This window comes from Xenopus laevis, chromosome 3L (genome assembly GCF_017654675.1).
Source record: "Xenopus laevis strain J_2021 chromosome 3L, Xenopus_laevis_v10.1, whole genome shotgun sequence".
NCBI classification, from domain to species: Eukaryota; Metazoa; Chordata; class Amphibia; order Anura; family Pipidae; genus Xenopus; species Xenopus laevis.
Window position 1 is genome coordinate 39,891,146 of NC_054375.1, and position 21,512 is coordinate 39,912,657.

The 21,512-nt window shown below is 36.6% G+C and overlaps 1 protein-coding gene across 1 annotated transcript in view; it reads left to right on the top strand.

Moving 5' to 3' along the window:
- LOC108710233 (slit homolog 3 protein) overlaps positions 1–21,512 on the top strand; it is a 406,008-nt gene that overhangs the window by 340,539 nt on the left and 43,957 nt on the right. Inside the window, exons 18-23 of the mRNA XM_041586150.1 lie at positions 2,131–2,274; positions 6,429–6,592; positions 10,483–10,615; positions 15,538–15,606; positions 18,479–18,550; positions 20,875–20,946. Coding sequence (XP_041442084.1) covers positions 2,131–2,274; positions 6,429–6,592; positions 10,483–10,615; positions 15,538–15,606; positions 18,479–18,550; positions 20,875–20,946 — 654 coding nt within the window. The remainder of the gene's footprint in view (positions 1–2,130; positions 2,275–6,428; positions 6,593–10,482; positions 10,616–15,537; positions 15,607–18,478; positions 18,551–20,874; positions 20,947–21,512) is intronic.

The following is a 21,512-nucleotide window of genomic DNA, read 5'->3' on the forward strand; positions in this document are numbered from 1 at the left end:
TTTCAGTGGTGCAAAATTCCAAAAAATTAGCATGTGTGTGGCGTTTCTGTTTGTTGTTATGAAAGGGTTTTCAGGTGGGGCGATGGGTAGAAACAGAAGATATGTAAAACAGCCCTGCTCAACATATATTTGGGCCTACATCAGAAAATAAACCTTTTAACTGAAGGTATACGTGATGACAGTCAGTAGCGATGTGCGAATCTGTGCGCGAAACAGAGAAAAATTTGCTTTGAAGTCAAAGGCCGTCAAAATAATTTTGACCGAGCAACAATTTTTTACGTAGCGACTATTTAGTCCAAATGCATTAAAGTCATTTAAAAAATCATTTTGACGTGCAAAAATTTTTATGCTTGCGACTATTTTGACGTGCAAAATTTTTTATTTTTATGTCTGGTGAGTTAATTCTCCCATCACTAAGGGGGTTATTTTATCAAGGTTTCGAATTTTTCTCAATATCGGCTGCTACAAACTCCTATCTAACCCGCTCGGGGTTTTTTTACGCTTATTTATTATTACAGTTTCCCGAAAATTGCCTGTGCGGGAAAAGCTCTGATTTTTCACCCGAAAGCTCCAAAAACATTGTGAAATTGCCCAAAACCCCCGACACAACCAAAAATCAACGGGACTGTTCCCATTGACTTTTATGCAACCTCGACAGGTTTGAGATGCTGTGTTTTTATATTCTCGCTTTTTAGCCCTCGGGGTTTAATAAATTCCGAAAAATTCGTGATTTTTTTAAAAGCCTATTATAACACAAAAAAACGATTTTGGGTATTCGGAGCTTAGTAAATAACCTAACGGTCAGTTCTGTAAATAGTAGTGTGGGCATGTTGCATTACCTCTGTATATATGTTGGGCATGCTGCATTACCTCTGTGTGTATATATATATATATAGATAGATAGATAGATAGATAGATAGATAGATAGATAGATAGATAGATACAGGTATAGGATCCCTTATCCGGAAACCCGATATCCAGAAAGCTCCGAATTACCGAATGGCTGTCTCCCATAGACTCCATTTTATCCAAATTTTTAAAAATGATTTCCTTTTTCTCTGTAATAATAAAACAGTACCTTGTACTTGATCCCAACTTAGATATAATTAATCTTTATTCGAAGCAAAACCAGCCTATTGGGTTTATTTAATGTTTAAATGAATTTCTAGTAGCCTTAAGGCATGAAGACCCAAATTACAGAAAGATCCGTTATCCGGAAAACCCCAGGTCCCGAGCATTCTGGATAACAGGTCCCATACCTGTATATATGTATATATATATATATATATATATATATATATATATATATATATATGCACCCTGCAGGATAAAGGTTTGTTTGTAGAGGAGTATAATATTTGATGTCTGTTTGCTGCCAGTGGTACCAGAATTACTATTCATGATTGATGTAAAGGGGCCTGTAATTGGCAAACAAAATAGGCAAACAAGGCCATTGTGTGTTGGGAGGAGCCAGTGGAATGCTGCCATGTTTATGTCATTTATCCAGTCACACTGAATAGAAAACACTGCTATTTCATTCAACTTTACAAATGGACAATACAAATGTGTTAAATACATCACTCTATCCTATCCTACTGAAAAATGTCATTTCCTGTTGGAACAATTTGTTCCAGAGCAGAAAAGATTTGTCCTGTTCATTTAATCCCCACTTTTCATTGGGGATTAAGAATTCGGAGAGGCGCTGCGGCTCAGCAGACAAGCCCATTGAGCAGAATTCTGACAAATTGATATGTATTTTTTTTTTTTAACAAATGTTTCAATTTGTTAAACCCCGCTGCAATACTTCATGATTCCCCAGTTTGAATTTTAGTGAACCTACCCCATCATTTTCGAAAATCAGGCACATATAGTTCATATTATTCAGTGTCTGGGAAAAAAAAAAGAATCAAAGCCCTGTGAGCTGCTCTGTTTCTGACAAAGATAACTCATTTCACTCAAGGATAAGTCTGATGATTCTATATGACTGTATTAAATATTTATAGCCAATATCCCATGGAGTATCTATATGCCAAGTGATGTGCTAGAAAAATACATGGCTTGGCTAAAATGAATCTCTTGGCAGGTGCATTGCTGCCGTGGTTAATTAATTTTTTCTGACTTGTGTTGCAGAATGCTGAGGAGTAACCAGATGAGCTGCATTAATAATGATACTTTTACCGGCCTGAGCTCCGTCAGGCTGCTCTCTCTCTATGACAACCGCATCACAACCATTACTCCGGGGGCCTTTGACACATTGGTGTCTTTGTCTACCATGTAAGTATTATTTCTTAATGTATATATCGTACAAAGTCATTTCGATTTCATTTGGAGATATGCAGCTTCCTGGGAAATGACAGTGGATGCTCTCATAAAGGAATGCACATCCATTCTTATTACCAAGCAATATATATATATATAAATATAAGCGTATGTATGCTCAGTAGTCCATTTCCGCATACCTATACAGGTATGGGACCTGTTTTCCAGAATGCTTGGAACTTGGGGTTTTCCAGATAAGGAGCCTTTCTATAATTTGGATCTGAATGGAAGAAGGGGGTGGTGGTCAGTACAAAAAATCTGAAGGGTTATGTCCAATTCCTTTATAGCTCTGTGCTGCAACTAATTAGTGAAATCCAAAATGAACGAAAAAAGGAACAGAATTTACTGCAAAACTTTTATTCTGAGTGGTGGTAACACAACATGTTTTAGGTACAATACCCTTTATTATTCACTTGATAAAGGTTATTGTACCCGAAACATGTCGTGTTACCACCACTCGGAATAAAAGTTTTGCAGTAAATACTGCTGGAGTTCCTGTTCCCTTTTTCGTTCATTTTGGATTTCCATAATTTGGATCTCTATACCTTAAATCAACTAAAATATAATTTAAACATTGAGGGGCACATTTACTCAGTTCGAGTGAAGGAATGAAATAAAAAAAACTTCAAATTTCAAATGTTTTTTTTGGCTACTTCGACCATCGAATTGGCTACTTCGACCTTCGACTACGACTTCGAATCGAACATTTCGAACTAAAAATCGTTCGACCATTCGATAGTCGAAGTACTGTCGCTTTAAAAAAAACTTCAACCCCCTACTTCGCCATCTAAAACCTACCAAACCTCAATGTTAGCCTATGGGGAAGGTCCCCATAGGCTTTGCAAGCTTTTTTTGGTCGAAGAAAAATCGTTCGATCGATGGATTAAAACCCTTCGAATCAAACGATTTACCTTCGGCAGTCGAATATCGAGGGTTAATTAACCCTCGATATTCGACCATATGTAAATCTGCCCCTAAGTAAACCCAACAGAATTGTTTTGCTTCCAATAAGGATTAATTATATCTTAGTTTTGAATCAAGCACAAGGCACTATTTTTTTTATTACAGAGAAAAAGAAAATCATATTAAAGGGGGTTATTTATTAAAGTCAGAATGCTAAAAACTCGAAAAAAATTTTTTACAGTAAAATCAGACTCTTTTTTTAGTGGAAAAAAACTCAAATTTTTCAAGATTTATTAAACCCCAAGGATGCAAAAAGTCAGAATCTTAAAATCCGCCATCTCAGACCTGCTGAGGTCGTACATAAGTCAATAGGAGAGGTCCCTATCCTATTTGGGAAGTTTCTGTGGTCTGTGCTGGAATTAGCCCGAAATCTGAAAAATTCTGACTTTTTGGGGAAAAAACCCAGAAAAAAAGCGTATGATTCAGGTTTTCGTTTGAAATAATTGAGTTTTTCCCACATCCGATTTAACCAAACATTTTTAATAATGAATGGTGGATTCTAGTTTGGTCGGACTTTTTTAAAATAAAATCTCAGAAGAATTCGGATTTGGATAAATAACCCCTTAGAAATCTGAATTATTTTATTTCAATGGAGTTTATAAGAATTCCCATAATTCTGAGCTTTCTGGATAACAAGTTTCCAGATAACAATAATATTTTCAACAACGATCCTAAACGACACAAGTGTAAAACCCATGATATAGAAGCAAATGTTATGATCTGAGATGTCTATTAACATTTTTTTTATACGTTTTTATTTTAGAATTTCTTTATTTAAACATCTACATTTATTGCAATAAACAAAATATGATAAGACGTGAAACCTGTATATAATGGAGCTGAATAAACACAAGCTTTTATCATTTTTATTGTCTTAACACTGGAGTATTTTTTTATACTTCTGTTAATAGAAAATGAACAATATTTATAAATAGACATTAATTAGCCAGTTCGGGTATGCTATTGCAGCCTATAGATTACAGATTTGCATTTTTGTGAGCGGTAAAAAATGTTTGCCAATCTGTACTACAATTTTGCCATGCATTTTGTTTCGCAGAAAGACAAATAAATTTTTTTTGTATGGATAAAAAACATAGTACAGGTATAGGATCCCTTATCCGGAAACCCGATATCCAGAAAGCTCCGAATTACGGAATGGCTCCCATTGACTCCATTTTATCCAAATAATCCAAGTTTTTAAAAATGATTTCATTTTTCTCTGTAATAATAAAACAGTGTCTTGTACTTGATCCCAACTAAGATATAATTAATCCTTATTGGAGGTAAAACCAGCCTATTGGGTTTATTTAATGAATTTCTAGTAGACATAAGGCATGAAGACCCAAATTACGGAAAGATCCGTTATCCGGAAAACCCCAGGTCCTGAGCATTCTGGATAACAGGTCCCATACCTGTACAACAACAAAGGTTCATTGACTCCAATGCTTTTGGTGTGAAAAAAAGCCCACTGTCTCCCATCATTTGCCCGGAGAAAAAATGCCCATTGACTCTAATGCATTTGGTGCAAGAAGAAACACCCAATGAATCCGATGCAATTGTGCAAGAAAAAACATGGAGAAAAATGTCCATTGACTCCATTTGGCAAAAGTTAATTTATTTTTCTCCGGTTCCAGGAATTCTGTTTCTCCTAAATTAAAATATTCACCTATAAAATACTAACAGGTGAGACCATTAGTTCACATGATGTAGCTGTGAAGAGCAGTGCTACACCTAAAGGGTTAAACGAATTATTAAGAAGAGAAAATTAACAGGAAATATTCTAAATGAAATTGAGTAGCAATTAAGGTGGGATTCACTTTATATTGCGTGATTCTAATTGTGATGACTCCGATTCTGTTTCATAGTGTGCTGCAGTGGGCACATCTGTTGTCGGTCACAGCACTGTTACAAAGATGAATTCCACATGTTTGTCTAAGCAGCTGTTAGATTCTCTTGACCTCACATACTTGGCAACTGTCACACCACAAGCAGTTTCTATGGCAACTGCCTTCTTTGCAGTGAAAGTGTTTAAGGTCACAATGACTCCGTTGCAATAAAATATAACAGAAAATAGAAAAAGATCCCAAATATGGAAAAATGGGGAGAAAAAAAATAAATGTTCAGAAGTTTCTTTGTAAAGCACTGGCAGCAATTTGGCTGTTTTCCATTCTTTTTAACTATTTGATTTCAAATAAGAAAACAAATTTTTGGCTGAAGAATTTTTTTTTTTTACTGTGTTTTTTTTTTCTCCAAAAAGAATTGAGACAAATACAGAAATCTCATGTCTGCAGCAACATAGTGTAATGCATGCATGTTTTACCTGTTGTGAAACCTGCAATTGATGTCGTTTGCAGACATTTAAGCAAAATCACTTGTGATGTCAACCCTAGGCCAAGAGCACAATGATCATTCACATTCAAACGGTACTTATTTAGTCAGTTCCCTAAGTAAGTGTGCAATAGATGTCGAGGAATTGTGGTCCCCCCTTTTTATTAGGTGCGTGTTGCTCTGATCATTTCTCATTCTAAGAGGGAAGGTTATTCTTAAATTAAGTCTTATAGGGGCAGATTTATCAAGGGTCGAAGTGAATTCGAGGGAATTTTCGAAGTAATTTTTTGATACTCCGACCATCGAATAGGATACTACGACTTTGAATTTACTTCTAATTTGATTCGAAGTAAAATAGTTTGAATATTCGACCATTCGATAATCTAAGTACTCTCTCTTTAAAAAAAACTTCAACTTCAATATTTCGCCAAATTAAACCTGCCGAAGTGCTATGTTAGCCTATGGGGACCTTCTACAGCATTTTTCTAAGTTTTTTGAAGTAAAAGTAAAATCGTTTGATCGTACATTAAAATTGTTCGAATGATTTTATTTCGACCGCAGAATACCAAAAAAAAAGTTTGAATTCAAAGTATTTTTTACTTCGAAATCCGACCCTTGATAAATCTGCCCCATAATGTTTATTTGGCTTCATCATTCATTTCATCTATAAATGATATGTTTGTGTGCATACTCATGAATAGGTGATGTGATATTGGTGTATACATCAACAAAGTTTGGACGTAAGTCCATATGATTTTTTTTTTACTAAGTTGCATCTCTTTCTTTCTTTCTCTCTTTTTTTTTCATTTTTATTTTAGCAATCTACTGTCCAATCCATTTAATTGCAACTGCCACCTTGCATGGCTAGGAAAGTGGCTACGGAAGAAGAGGGTTGTAAGCGGAAACCCGCGTTGTCAAAAACCTTATTTCTTAAAGGAGATTCCAGTCCAGGACGTGGCCATTCAGGATTTTACTTGTGATGGTAAGCTCAAGTGAGATATTCATCAAGTAAGATAAATACAAGGTGATATATTTACCCACAACCGTATGGGACTTAACCTCTAAATGCGAATAAACAATATTAGATAGCCAGGGCCATGCAGATTATGTTAAAAAGCAATATTTATTATCACAATGCCAAAATTATTAAAACCATTTAAAATAAGCAGCGCTGCTTGGGGGGTGGGGATCCCATTATTCCTATTTTGCATATATTATATACAATACAATATAAGAGGCTGCGTGCACGCTGTAAGTCGAAGCCTCCAATATATGTCAATTGCAACCAACTGGATAAATCCGTAATTAAGTGTTCATGGGATGAGTAGAGCGATGAATCATCACGGCTGTAGTGTAAGTTGCCAATAAGGTGCTCAGTTTGATGGTAGAAAAGGTGATTAATCCAGTTCAATTAGGAATAGGATATCAGGATATAAAACGGCATGTGAGGGCGGAGTCGGTGTGGGGTTAATTCTTTGGTGCCCAGAATAATTCAGTCTTAATTGGTGTGGACGTAGGCACTAGAAGGGGAAATATCCCCTATGCATATCCAATGGACATCCAGATCCCGGTATTATGGTGGTATGGCAATCGCTATATGATTGTATTTATCCCACCGCTCTGCAGCGGACCGCTGTACAGAATAGAGAAGATACTGACCGTAATGGATCACCTCCCACACCGGCTGCTCAACGCTCCATACTCACATCCGACTCTCGCAGTCACTTATGCCTCTGATGCGCATCATCCTCAAGAAAGGGAAACAGGAGACCACAATTCCCCTTGCAGCGCTGTGCCTATTCGCATTTAGAGGTTAAGTCCCATACGGTTGTGGGTAAATATATCAATATAAAGCAAATGTGGACACCTCTTTAATGCGGGCCACAATTTGGCTGCTACTAATTGTATGCACCTTGCTTAGGTTATATGGATATTTGATAAATACAAGGTGATTTAATGCTGTCCAGATATAATTTGAATTTTAGTTAATGAGCCTCTAAGCTCCTCCTAGATATTTATGCAAATATAGTAAAATAATGACACTATTTCCTATATTCCCCATATTGTTACCAAATGCTGGATAGAAAAGAGCACTTGAAACCTAAAATGTAAAACTTTGAACCATAAATAGCATTGTTATGAAATCACCAGGCATATTTTAGTAACCCTTATAGTGCTCTACAGCAATGGAGAGCCCCACATAAATGGCACTTATATACGTTACCAGTGAATCTGTGGTTGTAAAGGGTTACTTTGTTAGGAGTTTGTGAATGCAGCTCTGCAGGCTTCAGACATAAATATAGGCATGTAAATAATGAATAAGCACAATGCTGTGAGATGTATTTTCTGGTGAAAGCAGAGTGCTGCATCTAGCTAGAAAATGTGTAAAGGAAAATACTTTAGTGCTTCAGATGCAGGCAAATTCTTATAGGAACCTTATAGGAAAAAGAGTGACATTTTCACAGTCCAACCTATAATAAATACACTCCACAGAATTAAAAAGCAGAGAGGGGGAGATAACAGAGAAAAAAAGGAAAGCTAAGTATCAGGTCTCCTTTTATTTCATGAAAGTTGCTGTGTCTTAAAGTAGCATTACAGGTTGTGCGCTAGGACTGTTTTTTTTTCCAGCTAAAATGCTGTTGTAAAATGTAACATGGGTTTGTTTTGGCTTTATAGAATTACATGTAAGAGTCTACATATTTAGATATTTAGCCACACAAAGAAAATAACAGGGATAAGATGAATCCAGGACTCAGCATAAGGATGTCATATTTGGCTGATTTGTTTCTCAGATTTTTAAAATGCAAAGTAGGGTTTGGATTTTGTTGGGTATTTGGCCACATCTTGTTTTTCTGGTGGATTCAGTATTATGGTTTTTGGTGCATCCCTAGAAAATGATATAGATGGTTGTTTACACAGTAAGTAAAATGTGGCCAGTATCTTAAAATACTTTGCTGAATGGACAGATGTTTTCAGCAGATTATTATTATTGAATAGATACTCTATAATATATCATGGATGAATTCTGAAATATAGCAATATCTTTTTTTTTTAACAAAAGAAAATAATTTATAACCTTTTTTCATGCATAATGATAAGACAATAAATTGCGCTTGATGGGAACTAAGGAAAAAAATGATCAATATTCAAGAGTGCGTTTTTTGGGATTGAGTAAAACATAAGGTAAGACAGGAACACAAATAGAAAACTCAAATAGGTCTGATTTATTAAAGAAAATACATGCCAATATTTGCATGGAAAAACTCAGCAAGTGGATGCTTATTGTTCAGATAGTAGACATAGAAAGACAGTGCTTGGCTGGAAGGTCCAATGCCCATCTGGGGATGCCACCTTAAGGGTCCACCACCCCTACTTTTGTTGCTAACTCCCTCCCAGTCCTTATTGCGAACCTCCAGCTCCACTTCATACCTCCTCCTACCTAGGACTTTGGCAAAGAGTGGCCCTCTGTTCCTGGGTATGTAGTGGCCCTATGTTGGTGGGGCCCATGATGGTTGAAGTCCACTGGCTTTTCTCCCTGTGTCATTCCAGCCAAGTCTGACCCTGTAGAAAGGTTTGTAGAGAGGATAAGGAAGTTGCTTAATTATCTTCTTTGGATCTTCTTTGTAGCTTTCTCTATATTGGGTTTCTGGATAAGGGATCCCATTCCAGTATTATAAAAAGAAAAATTAAAAAAGTATTCAAGAGACAGTTTACCATGAAATCTGTAATAATTGCAATAGGTGCAAGACAATGTGTAGGTTTGTCTATGTAAATGATATGGGCCTGGCTTCTAATGTGCACAAACTTGTGTTTTGTATCTAGCAATTGTGCCTGCAATAATAAAATAGGGTGCCATGATCTTTTATTGGCAAGATTATTCATTTATCTGACATGTGAAGCAAATGGTTACCATTTGGCCTGAATATAATGGCTTTAAAAACAGGAAGTGACGATGTTGTTATATGCTGATATGAAATAGATTTATCTCCACCACAATTTTCAAAGTTAAGTTGCAGCACTAAAGATGTGACCTTAAAATGATGAAACTGACATATAAGGGCAAACCTATTAGTTCCGTTTATAGGACTTTTACCTAGGCATCATGGAAACAGATGAGATATCTGAAGAATCTTTATAGTATTTCAGCATAATTTGTTCAGGGTGTTCCCACTTTTAAAACACTGTCTTTGTCATATTATATTATTTTGTTTAAATATCAACAAAGAACTTTGGGAATGTGGTATCTCAACCCCTTATGTTTTAATACTGAAACTGAATGTATTTAAAGACACACACACACTATCAAGCCACAAAGCCTCAGTTTGTTAGGTTAAGTTTGTTCTGTTTTTGTGTGTGCATGATCATTTAACCTGTAAGGATTAGCCTTTTCCTGATCTCCTAAACCTTTTACATTGAGCCTTAAATATTTAAATGCAGAGTTGTGGGATTGGCACCCTGTAGGGATCTTGAATGATCGACAGGGACTCTGCCTAAAGGACAGTTAGGACCCCTACTAGAGAGAATAGCCATTTTTTCGCATAGATACACTTTAAGTCTAAAGATTTAGGGTCAATATGTAATTGCAGTCCAAGAGGTTCTTGAGTTCATGACAGAATGACTGATACACCAATATTTCTATATCAGTGCTTGTTTTATGAGCTAAAGGGGCCTTGACAAAAAGTTTGACCTTCAAAGGTGGGCCCTAACTAAAGGTTAGACATCCAAGTTGGGCTTGATACGAAAAAGTTTGACAACCATTGGTTTGATGTGTAGTTGCAAATTTGCACTTAGGAGAACATGGGGCTTGGTTATGTATTGTAATGTTTTCTGTCAGGGTGTTTAACCAAAAAAATGTTTTATTAATACCGTCAGGCAATGAGGAAAGTAGCTGTCTTCCAACTTCACGCTGCCCAGAACAGTGCACTTGTGTGGAATCAGTGGTTCGCTGTGGAAACCAGGGATTAAGAGCTCTTCCTAAAAACATTCCAAAGGATGTAACTGAGCTGTAAGTATCTAGATCCTCTAGTTTTAATTAAATCCTTTGCAAATGGCATACACATTTTTGCATATTTGTATTTCATTTTTTAAGCAATGAAGCTGCAATGCCAGTAACTGTTGCACGCATTTACAAAAGAATGCCTCTCATAATTGTTACTTCAATTGTTATTACTGCCATATGCGGCAAATCACTTTATATTATGTAGAAATAGAAAGATGACCTGAGAGCTCAATGGGCTTCGAGTTTCTTCTCCATGGAACAATGTAAGAGGAATTCTTTGTTTCTTCCTTTTCATCTTATTCTCAAGCAACATGTCATTACCTGGATCTGAAACCAACTAAAATACCAATTTATTTTATCTGGTTTCTCCGTGTACTCTACTTAGGCTCTGCAACTCTCTGATTTAAGATGTGTAGGCCAAGGCTTTGAATTTTATAAGCAATTACAATCTAATTAGAGTAGGTAAATCCATACTCCCAATTGCCCTTATGTTTCATATTAAGTAGGTTCATTGATCTTCAACATGGCACAGAGTGAACTGCAGCAAAATACAATACACACAGCTATCATAGATGGTTTAATTGACGTCCGTGTTTTACACGCAAATTTGTATAAGACACTATCACCATAGACTTAATAGTTGGAAGAAAAGGCTTACATATGCTTTATTTCAAGTGTATGTTCTTCATCTTTGTGTCAGCGAAAGTGTAAGCCATCTGTAGCCATTCAAAGCAATAGAGAATTTAGATGTCAACTGCAAATTCCACTGGAGGAAGTAATAAAATGTTGGACAGTGTCCCTAAAAGCAATTTAGTTCATATGTTCAACTTTTTAGCTATTCTGCAAAGTTCTGATTTTAAAATGAAAGTAGGCTTACTTTTCTAATATGAGGGCATATTATACTGTGTGCACAGATATAATTTTTTTTTGCATATTGAGGACTATTATTTTAATGGTTGCCATGAGCAAAATCAAACAAGAGAGGGGGCTCTTCTCTACATGATTAAATTAGCAAGATGTGGAAGTGCAGTGCAAAATTTCAGCTCTAATTGTATTTTTTTTTAAACATGATGTGGTGGTTTTTTTTCTAGAATTCCAACATTTTCTTGAGCACCCACTGAATAGCATTGCTGATTCACCAATGTAGACACAAATTATCGTGAATGGCTTAACTATAGAGGAGGCAAACCCCAGCTGCACTGGAGGGGGGTCCAGACCACAGGGTCAGTGAAAGTAGACCCTGTGGTCTGGACCCCCCTCCAGTGCAGCTGGGGTTTGCCTCCTCTATAGTTAAGCCATTCACGATATATAATTGTAGGAATTATAGCACCTGGCCACCTGCATGAATTGATAAACTGATGGGCAGCCAGTTATGGGGGGGCACATAGGCGGAGGGTGAATTTTTTGTTTGGGGAGGCTAAAGATGGGCCATTCATAGACTGACCTAAAGCTACTGTGAGGCTTAGTGGATGCACCACTGGAATGAAAATAAACCCCCACCCCAACTACCTCAAGCGGTTCTGTGGGTTCCACAACTCATATTAAATGGATTCTCAATCCATTTGTGTTCACAGATGTCCCTTTCATTTTAACAAAGGGGTGATATATTTGTGAAGTGTTAAACAGTGTTAAGCTTAGATGTGAGATTTAGTCTATATTTACAAAACAAGAACATATATGCAGTGATATGCAGTGGGTACTGGTGGCAGAGATTCAGATATATTTATGCCCCCACACTGTAACATTGCCACTGAAATACAACATTGGTTTGTTTCCAAGCCACCTTAAAGGGGTGCTTCACTTTTAAGTACACTTTATGTGTATAGAATGGCTAATTCTAAGCAACTTTTCAATTGGCCTTCATTTTTTCTTTTCTTTTTTTATAGTTTTTTAATTATTTACCTTCTCCTTTTGACTCTTTCTTTCTTTCTTTCAAATGGGGATGACCTCTTCTAAAAACAAATGCTCTGTAAGGCCACAATTCTATTGTTATTGCTTTTTTTTTAATGCTCATCTTTCTGTTCAGACCCCTTTCCAGTTCCTTATTCAAATCTATGCATGGTTGCTAGGGTGATCTGGACCCTAGCAACCAGATTGCTGACATTGCACATGGGAGAGCTGCCGAATAAAAAGCTCCACAAATAATAAAAAAAATTAAAGACAATTAAAAATTGTCTCAGAATATCTGACTAACTAACTTACAGACTTAAAAGGTTTTGTTCACCTTTGAGTTAACTTTTATTATGATGCAGAGAGTAATATTCTTAAACCAATTTGCAATTTGTTTTCATTTTTTATTATCTGTTGTTTTTGAGTTATTTAGCTTTTTATTCAGCAGCTCTCCAGTTTGCAGTTTGAACAATCTGGTTGCTAGGGTCCAAATTCCCTAGCAACCATGCACTTATTTGAATAAGACACTGGAATATGAATAAGAGAGGCCTGAATAGAAAGATGAATAATAAAAAGTAGCAATAACAATACATTTGTAGCCTTAGAGAGCATTTGTTTTTAGATGGTGTGACCATTAAAAAGCTGGAAAGAGTCAGAAGAAGAAGAAGGCAAATATTTCAAAACCTATAAAAATAAATAATAAAAGGCCAATTGAAAAATTGCTTAGAATTGGCCATTGTTTAACATACTAACAGTTAATGTCAAGGTGAACACCCTTTTGACTAAAATAAACAAAGTAAGAGAAAAAAAACAAGTGCAAAAACATAAAAAGCACAATTTGCCTTTCATGGGGAAAGAGTTTATTCAAGATTGGAGCAAGGGAGATAGGTATATTATTGGTGCCAGTTGAGAGCAAAAACTTTGACAAAAGAAACTATTTTATTCCAGATAGTGTTTAAGCTTTTCCAGTTTAGTACTGTACCTGTGGGAGCAGTAAGTTGAAATCTGCAGCAAATAAGTTACACCTCTGGTGAGGTTCCTTCTAGTCCTTTCTGCAGTGCCTTCTGACGATCCGAATCTCACCCCCACCCCCTCCTTTATCTGTGACCTGATTGGCTAGTTCTACTGTCAGTCAAGAGAGGTGCATTCTGATTGGGGAAACCATGAGGAATAAGATCCAATCAGTGTGCGGCTCAGAGAACCGGTTTCCACAATGTTAAAGGTGTAAAACAGCAGTCAGAAACGGAGAGAGTTTGTTTTATTTAGGTGCCAGGCAGGTTTGGGGAGGCTTAGCCTCCCCTAGCCTTATTGAAAATCCGCCTATGGGGGGGCAGGTTGCTGTGAGTAGTGGGCCTGGCGGGGTTGCTACACCATCATCACTTACAAGAACTGCATTACCATGTGTTCCATTGACCGCAAGTCAGTTGTGTATGATGGAGCAAAAAAATGGCAAACAAATGGAAGTAACACCTCCTTAAACAGGTTTTAATTCCAGAGTTCTCATGTGCTCTATTCTTTGCAGCATGTGTGCAATTCATCTGAACAGGATAAACAGGCACATTAAGAGCCAGTCATAATTTTCTTGTTACACACGCTCTTTATGTTTTTAAAAACATTAACTTGTGCATTGTATAGGATAATGTACCCCACAGTAAGATTTATAAGGCTATTAAAATTCTCTGTGGAGTTTTGTACCCTGGGTAATAGCATTTAGTTTGATTTTATATTGTCACACAACTCAAAGGCTTCAAATATCCCTGTAAATTAAAGTAGCAATACTGTATGTAGATATATAGTCATATCACTAAAGCAATAGTAATATACATTTCCTAATGGCTGCAGTGGCATCTCATTCAACACAAGTCACACTAGTACATTTGCTTATAGATATTTGAGTGTTTTATTTTTCATTTAAATCGGTATATGAAAACAGTGCAGCCTTTAAATATTTTTGTTGAAATAAAAATAGTGCAGCATTATAACAGCAGAAAACGAAAACCGGTCATTATCTAAATCACGCTAAGCCATCAAACCTTGAACGCAATTTCCTTGCAGTGGAAATTTTCTGAATCCAATTTGTTCTGTTGAAAAACAGATATCTTGCTTATCTGGAAATGTCTTTTTATTATTGGTTATATGTGTGTGTGATTGTAAACTACAATAACCATTCAACAGTTTGAACGGGGACTGCGTTAATATAATTGATCGGAAAGTTGTGTTCGTTCTTCGACTTTAAAGGGGCAGATTCATCAAGGGTTGAATAGTAAATTAAAATTAGAATTTTAAAAAAATTTGAATTTTAATCCTCCTATTCGAATGTAAATTTGAGATTTATCCCACTTCGACCCTGGAAACAGTGACGTAACTACCAGGGGAGCAGAGGGTGCAATTGGGCCAGGGCCTGCACCCCCTCAGGGACCCCCGGCAGCTTGCGCGCCACTGGATTCCGGCCGAAAATAGATATGTGCCAGGGCCCGTCCCCGTCTAGTTACGTTACTGCCTGGAAACAGTCCTAATTCGAATATTCGCCACCTAAAACCTGTGTGTAACTACATAAAATAAGGAAATTGCACTTCACTAGCAAAGGCTGTCTGTAACACAAACATCAGTCTATAACAATGCTTGATGTATTGTGTGCTGCAACACATAGTAGCATTGCCTGTATATCTTTAATAAATGAATGTGCGAGTCTTTTATATAATGGATATCCAGTAATCCCATTGAGGTTCAACTTGAAAAAATACTCGGCCAAAAAGAACCAAAGCAGAGACAGCCCCATTATCCCAGAGTAAGTGGATTTCATGACAATCACTTCTTTTTATTAGTGAGGAGCCAATGTTTTGTTTGCCAAGTGATAAAACAATTATGACAATATGTTGTTTCTTCATTTCAGTGCTGTGGTCTCTTAATAATGTGCCAAGGCTCTTAGGTTAACCGTGTCCATTTATTTTCATGACTAATAATTCCCTGTCGTTTATTACATTTACCGTGATTTAGCCTTTGCTTGCTGTTCCTAAAATGACCCTTTATTTATTTAGATATTTGGAAGGGAATCATCTAACATCTGTGCCAAAAGAGATCTCCAGTTTCAAGCATCTAACATTAATGTAAGTATCATTTTATTTGTGCCGCAATAAACTTTCATTTTGCTTTTCCTAAAACCCTTCTGCCAGCAAGCAGCCAAGCATTTGTTTCTGCAAAAGTGACTATTTTAGGCTGACAGCTTTTGTAGAAGAGTAAAGCAGATGTAGGTCATGTTATTCACTGCAAAGCAAAGATGCAACATATGTTTTATCCCTAAACATTTTAATAAAAAAAGCAATAAAACAGGCTTTTTTTAATGTTTTATATGTTTGATTTGATTGATATTGTGCAGAAAGTGAAGACACAAGGTTGCATTTAGCTAGAGTGGCTGGTGCCAAGGGTCATTGTTCAAAATAAATGAATACCACCTTACCCCAAATATTTAATATTCTATTAAATATAAAACATTCTTTTTAAGTGATCTCATTTTCTCCAGTGCTTAGGTAGAAAATATTCTTTTAAGTGGTACCATAAACGCCAAGAATAGAATACAGGCCTTGGACAATTCAGTTGTGACTACCATTGTCAAACCCAATGCCATGACAAGCCTTTAACTCAGAATGTATGCCATATGTCCATTAGTGGCTTCAAATGGCTTATGTGATATAATATGAATTTGATTCACAAATGTCACTTTTTCCTGTAGATCCTTGAGGTTTTAGAGGTATTCGTATTTTTTATTTTTTTTTATCATTTTCCATTCGTACTTTTTAAATTCAGATATTTGAATAAATTCGTGGCTTTAGACAAGTCATAGTTTAGTTGTGGTTTCAAAAACCCCTAAAACCACAAAAATGAGACTGTTGCTAAATGACAGGCTTAAGTTTCTAACCTGTCTAGGAAGGCTCTATGGGGAATATTTATGAAAGTGTGATGTTAGAGATCGCCACACTCGCCCTCCATAAATTTCTATGGGATTTTGAAAGGCGTATTTATCAAAGGATGAACTTTCACTTTCACCCATTGATATTCTTTTAAAAATCCCATAGAAATGAATGGAGAGTGGCAGAATTTCACTCTAGCGGACAGTGGTGATCTCTAAATTCACTCTTTGATAAATATACCCCTAAAAAAAAAAAAAATTATATATATATATATATATATATATATATATATATATATATATATATATACATACACATACAGGTATAGGATCCCTTATCCAGAAACCCGATATCCAGAAAGCTCCGAATTACGGAATGGACGTGGTATGGTGGCTTATCAATATTATGATCATAACTTTGTAACAAAAAAAAACCCTGTTTCAAAATTACATGCACTTGCATATTTACTTGAATCATTTAGACAGGGCTTTAAACTTTTTGAAATTGGCCTTAGGTGTGCATCCACAATCTCCCCTAGTTTTGTCTCCCATAGACTCCATTTTATCCAAATAATCCAAATTTTTAAAAATGATTTCCTTTTTCTCTGTAATAATAAAACAGTAGCTTGTACTTGATCCCAACTAAGATATTATTGATCCTTATTGGAAGCAAAACCAGCCTATTGGGTTTATTTCATGTTTAAATGAATTTCTAGTAGACTTAAGGCATGAAGACCCAAATTACAGAAAGATCCGTTATCCGGAAATCCCCATTCTGGATAACAGGTCCCATACCTGTATATATATATATGTCTTTAATATCCGCACTCCTAAGGGTGTATAGTCATGCAAGTACCTGGGTGCTGCTCCTGGGATATTCCTTATACAAACAGATATGGCAGCGCACTCTTGGGATTTCTTTAAAAAAATAAACGTTTTAATTTTATCATGGTACACTAATCAGTGTTTTGGCTCACATCCAGAGCCTTTATCAAGATCTTTATAGAATCTCTGGATGTGAGCCGAAATGTTGATTCTTGTACCACGATAAATAAAAACATTTATTTTTTTAAAGAAAATCATATATATATGCAAAACATTCTAAGGTTTTTAGCATACGGGCAGATTCGGGAGATATTTAGCCGCCTGGTGACTAATCGCCTTTTCTTCGGGGCAACAATCTCCCCGAACTGCATTCTGCCTGCTAAAATTAAAAATCGCTAGCGGCAATGCACTCGCGACGCTTCAATTTCCGAAGTTGTGTCATGAGGAAACTTCGGACGACTTCGGAAATCGAAGTGCCGCAAGCGATTTTTCATTTTAGCAGGCGGAAGGCAGTTTGTGTAGATTGTCGCCCCGAAGAAGAGGCGATTAGTCAACAGGATTAGTTGCCAGGCACCGAAATCTCCCCGAATCTGCCCATGTGCAAAAGCCCTAAATGTGTTGTGAAGTATATAATTGGCAAGGGTTCAGATAATTACAATACTAAGGATCCTAAGGAGAAAAAGCAGGTCTTTTTTCAGCGATTCATTTCAATTATTGGGTGCAGAAGATTATAAACAGAATTAGCTATGGCAGTTTGCAATTTTTAGAATTAACACACATTAATAAAACAGCATATTCTACGGTGCTTCAAACCAGAAGGGTATGCACATGAAACATGGTAAGAGCATACAATTCCAGACCAGTCAATTAGGTAAAAAGGGACCAAACTATTAGAGTTTCCTTATTGAATACATCATGGTAATGTAATGTGATCTCCCATTCTATCATTCAGCCATGTCACTATTATTTAGGTGCAATAAACACACCAAAAAGCATCTTTTTATTATGAATAAATGAAGGCAGCTCCTATGCTGTTTTATCTCACCAAAAGCATCCTTTGCTACTTCCTTTGTGGAAACATTGAGCTTTACATTGTACAAAGACTGTTGCAGTGCTGTTTTCTTCAGTTTGTTGTTTTGTGGTAGCAATTTACACTTTCTCTGATCCGTGGCTTAAAAGCATTTATTATGTTTTCAGAGGGTGGCTGCAGACATCTGCATTCATGTTTTCTTGTATATTTTTCCTAGTGACTTGAGCAATAACAGCATCAGCGTGCTTTCTAATTACACCTTCAGTAACATGACTCAGCTGTCCACATTGTAAGTATTAAACTTTATAACGAAAATAAATAGGCTGCTGACTATATCCTTACTTTCTAACACTAAATGATTAGCTTTCATGAATACAGCCCTTCAGGTATCTGTTATTGTCGGTATATTTGTTTAGCAATGATTCCAAGATGAGGAGATTTTGATCCTGTCCAAAGATTTGACCTTATTTATTTAGACATGTCTTCATGAACCTTTGTTCATTACAATACTGAAGCTGTCCGTGTAGAGAGCAAGATAGTGGGCAACTTTCCTGCTGTCCATTCTAAATGGTCAACTAGCAAATTGATCAGATCACTTTAGAGTATTGGGCTTCTTCAGAGGTTCAGATCCTCGCTGCTAAGGAGCTGTTAAAGAAGCCCAAACCATAAAGGAACAGTTAAAATAAAAACTGTCTAAATAGATAGGCTGTTCAAAATAAAAAATGTTTTCAATATAGTTAATTAGCCAAACATTTAATGTATAAAGGCTGGAGTGACTGGATGTCTAACATAATAGCCAGAACACTACTTCCTGCTTTTCAGCTCTCTAACTCTGAGTTAGTCAGCGACTTTAAAGGGGGCCACATGGGACATAACTGTTCAGTGAGTTTGCAATTGATCCTCAGCATTCAGCTCAGATTCAAAAGTAACAGTTATGACCCATGTGCCCCCCCCTCAAGTCACTGATTGGTTACTGCCTGGTAACCAATCAGTGGAAACCAAGTGAACTGCAAAGCAGGAAGTAGTGTTCTGGCTATTATGTTACACATCCAGTCACTCCAGCCTTTATACATCACATTTTTGGCTAACAAAGTATATTAGAAACATTTTTTTTATTTTGCACAGCCTATCTATTTGTTCAGTTTTTATACTAAACTATAAGGTGTAGCATTTCCAGCCTACTACTTTGTTAAACTAAAGATCTATTTTAGCTCAATATTTAGTTGATCTGCAGGAAGGCCAATTAACCTCAGCGAGGAAAAACAATTCCTTCTTGACTCCAAAAGGATAATCAGACCTGTCCCTGGATCTACTTTTATTTTCCTAATAAGTAACCCACCAGCTAGGATTTTGCACTAGGATATAACCTGCACAGTGATTTAGAGGCTGAGTACAGAATGTTTCAGGAGTGGCAAATGCAGAACTCTGTGAGAAAACCCCACAATCTTATTTACCGCACAACACAATAAAAACATAATCACATTTGTTTGCCTTTCCTCAAATGTAAGGTACTGTATATACATATGGAATCAATGAAACCCAGTCTGCTTTATGTAAGGTCATGTGAGTCATCAGTGAATTCTCATTAGAAAGTGCAAACATCACTGCACCAAGCAATTTTTTTCAAAGCAATTTGGGGGGGATTTGAATATAATGAGTGTTCTGTTTCACATCAGTTTTAACCGTCAGCCTGGTGTTTCTACAGAATGCTAAAGCTAAGAAATCAAATCTAAAAATAGCTATGAGCGCTCACTCCCAAAAAAATCTCTTACCGATCAGTAAATATATAATATTTGGTCAGTTATAAAATGGAGCTGGCAATTCATTTTGGGGCATTTTGAGAAACCTTGATATTTGTGGCCTACAGCATCTCAAATCTCCTCAAGGAGCACTCATACCATATTGGGTTGTTGCCTGCAACCAACTACCGGTGGTCTGTATTTACGGCCTGTTGTAGCTTCCAAAATGCAGTGATTTGGACAACACTAAGTGCCATCCTTCAGAAATCAGGTTTTTGGGATGGCAGGATACTGATCTGCCAGTATAACTTCAACTGCTTGATGATAGGTCAATGTATTTCCATTAATTTAATTGCTGCTGGAAAATAAACCAATGGGATATTCAACTATCAGCTAAAGTCCAAGGCACACCAATGGGTTTGGGCAATCTGCCAGCTGCAGTACTAAAACACACAGACTCAAAATGATTGAATTATCCCCCAAAGGCATGTTAAGAGCGGAGTCCTGTGAAAACCACCAGTACTGGCTGTGACATGGTTCCTGTAAGTAGCAATGGAGAGAGACTGCTATTGATTTTTGCCATTTTGATGCTATAGTACTCAAAGCAAACCCTGTAATGATGAGAACCCTTGGAACTACAGGCAGCTAGTTTTCAAGCCCTACAATAAAGCATTATATTGCCATTGCTCTGCAGTTTTTTTTATTGTGCAGAGCTTCTATCACTAATGATTACTTTACTGCAAAGAATAAAAAAAAAGGGATGAGAGCTTTTGGTGGTTAGTTATACTGTACATGATATACAGTACTCATTTTTCTCTGTTAAACTGTCATTTTATAAACCTAATGGAAAACTTTCCCTTGATGCTTTTGCTAGGATATTGAGCTACAATCGGCTGAGGTGTATCCCAGTGCATGCGTTTAATGGGCTGAAGGCTCTGCGAGTGCTGTAAGTATCACATGTTCATCTGATGTTGCAAGTTATCGCCATTTCTAGATGACAGCAGGAGCATTAATGAGCAGATGGCTTGGTGTTAGCCTCGTAATCCAGCAATAGAACTACAGAATTGGTTTAGCTGTACTTGGAGCTACATCCTACACATAAGTGAAACAAGACGACACAGTGATTTTAACTAAAACTTACTTAGAAATGTACACTTTATATTTTGCTTCAGTTGTCAATAAAAGCAGCCTGTTTGTCCTTTGCTAATCACTGCACTGCTGGTTCTGACTACATGCATCACTGAAACAATGTTGCAGTAGTTAGCTACAATCCACACAATTTGCATGTGCTCCAACAAACAATGCTTTAAAGGGGTGGTTCACCTTTGCGTTAAGTTTAAAATGGCGAATTCTAAGCAACTTTTCAGTTGGTCTTCTTTCTTTTTTTTTTATAGTTTTTTAATAATTTGCCCTCTTCCTCTGACTATTTCCATCTTTGAAATCGGAGTCACTGAAACCATCTTAAAAACAAATGCTCTGTAAGGCTACAAATGTATTGTTATCACTACTTTT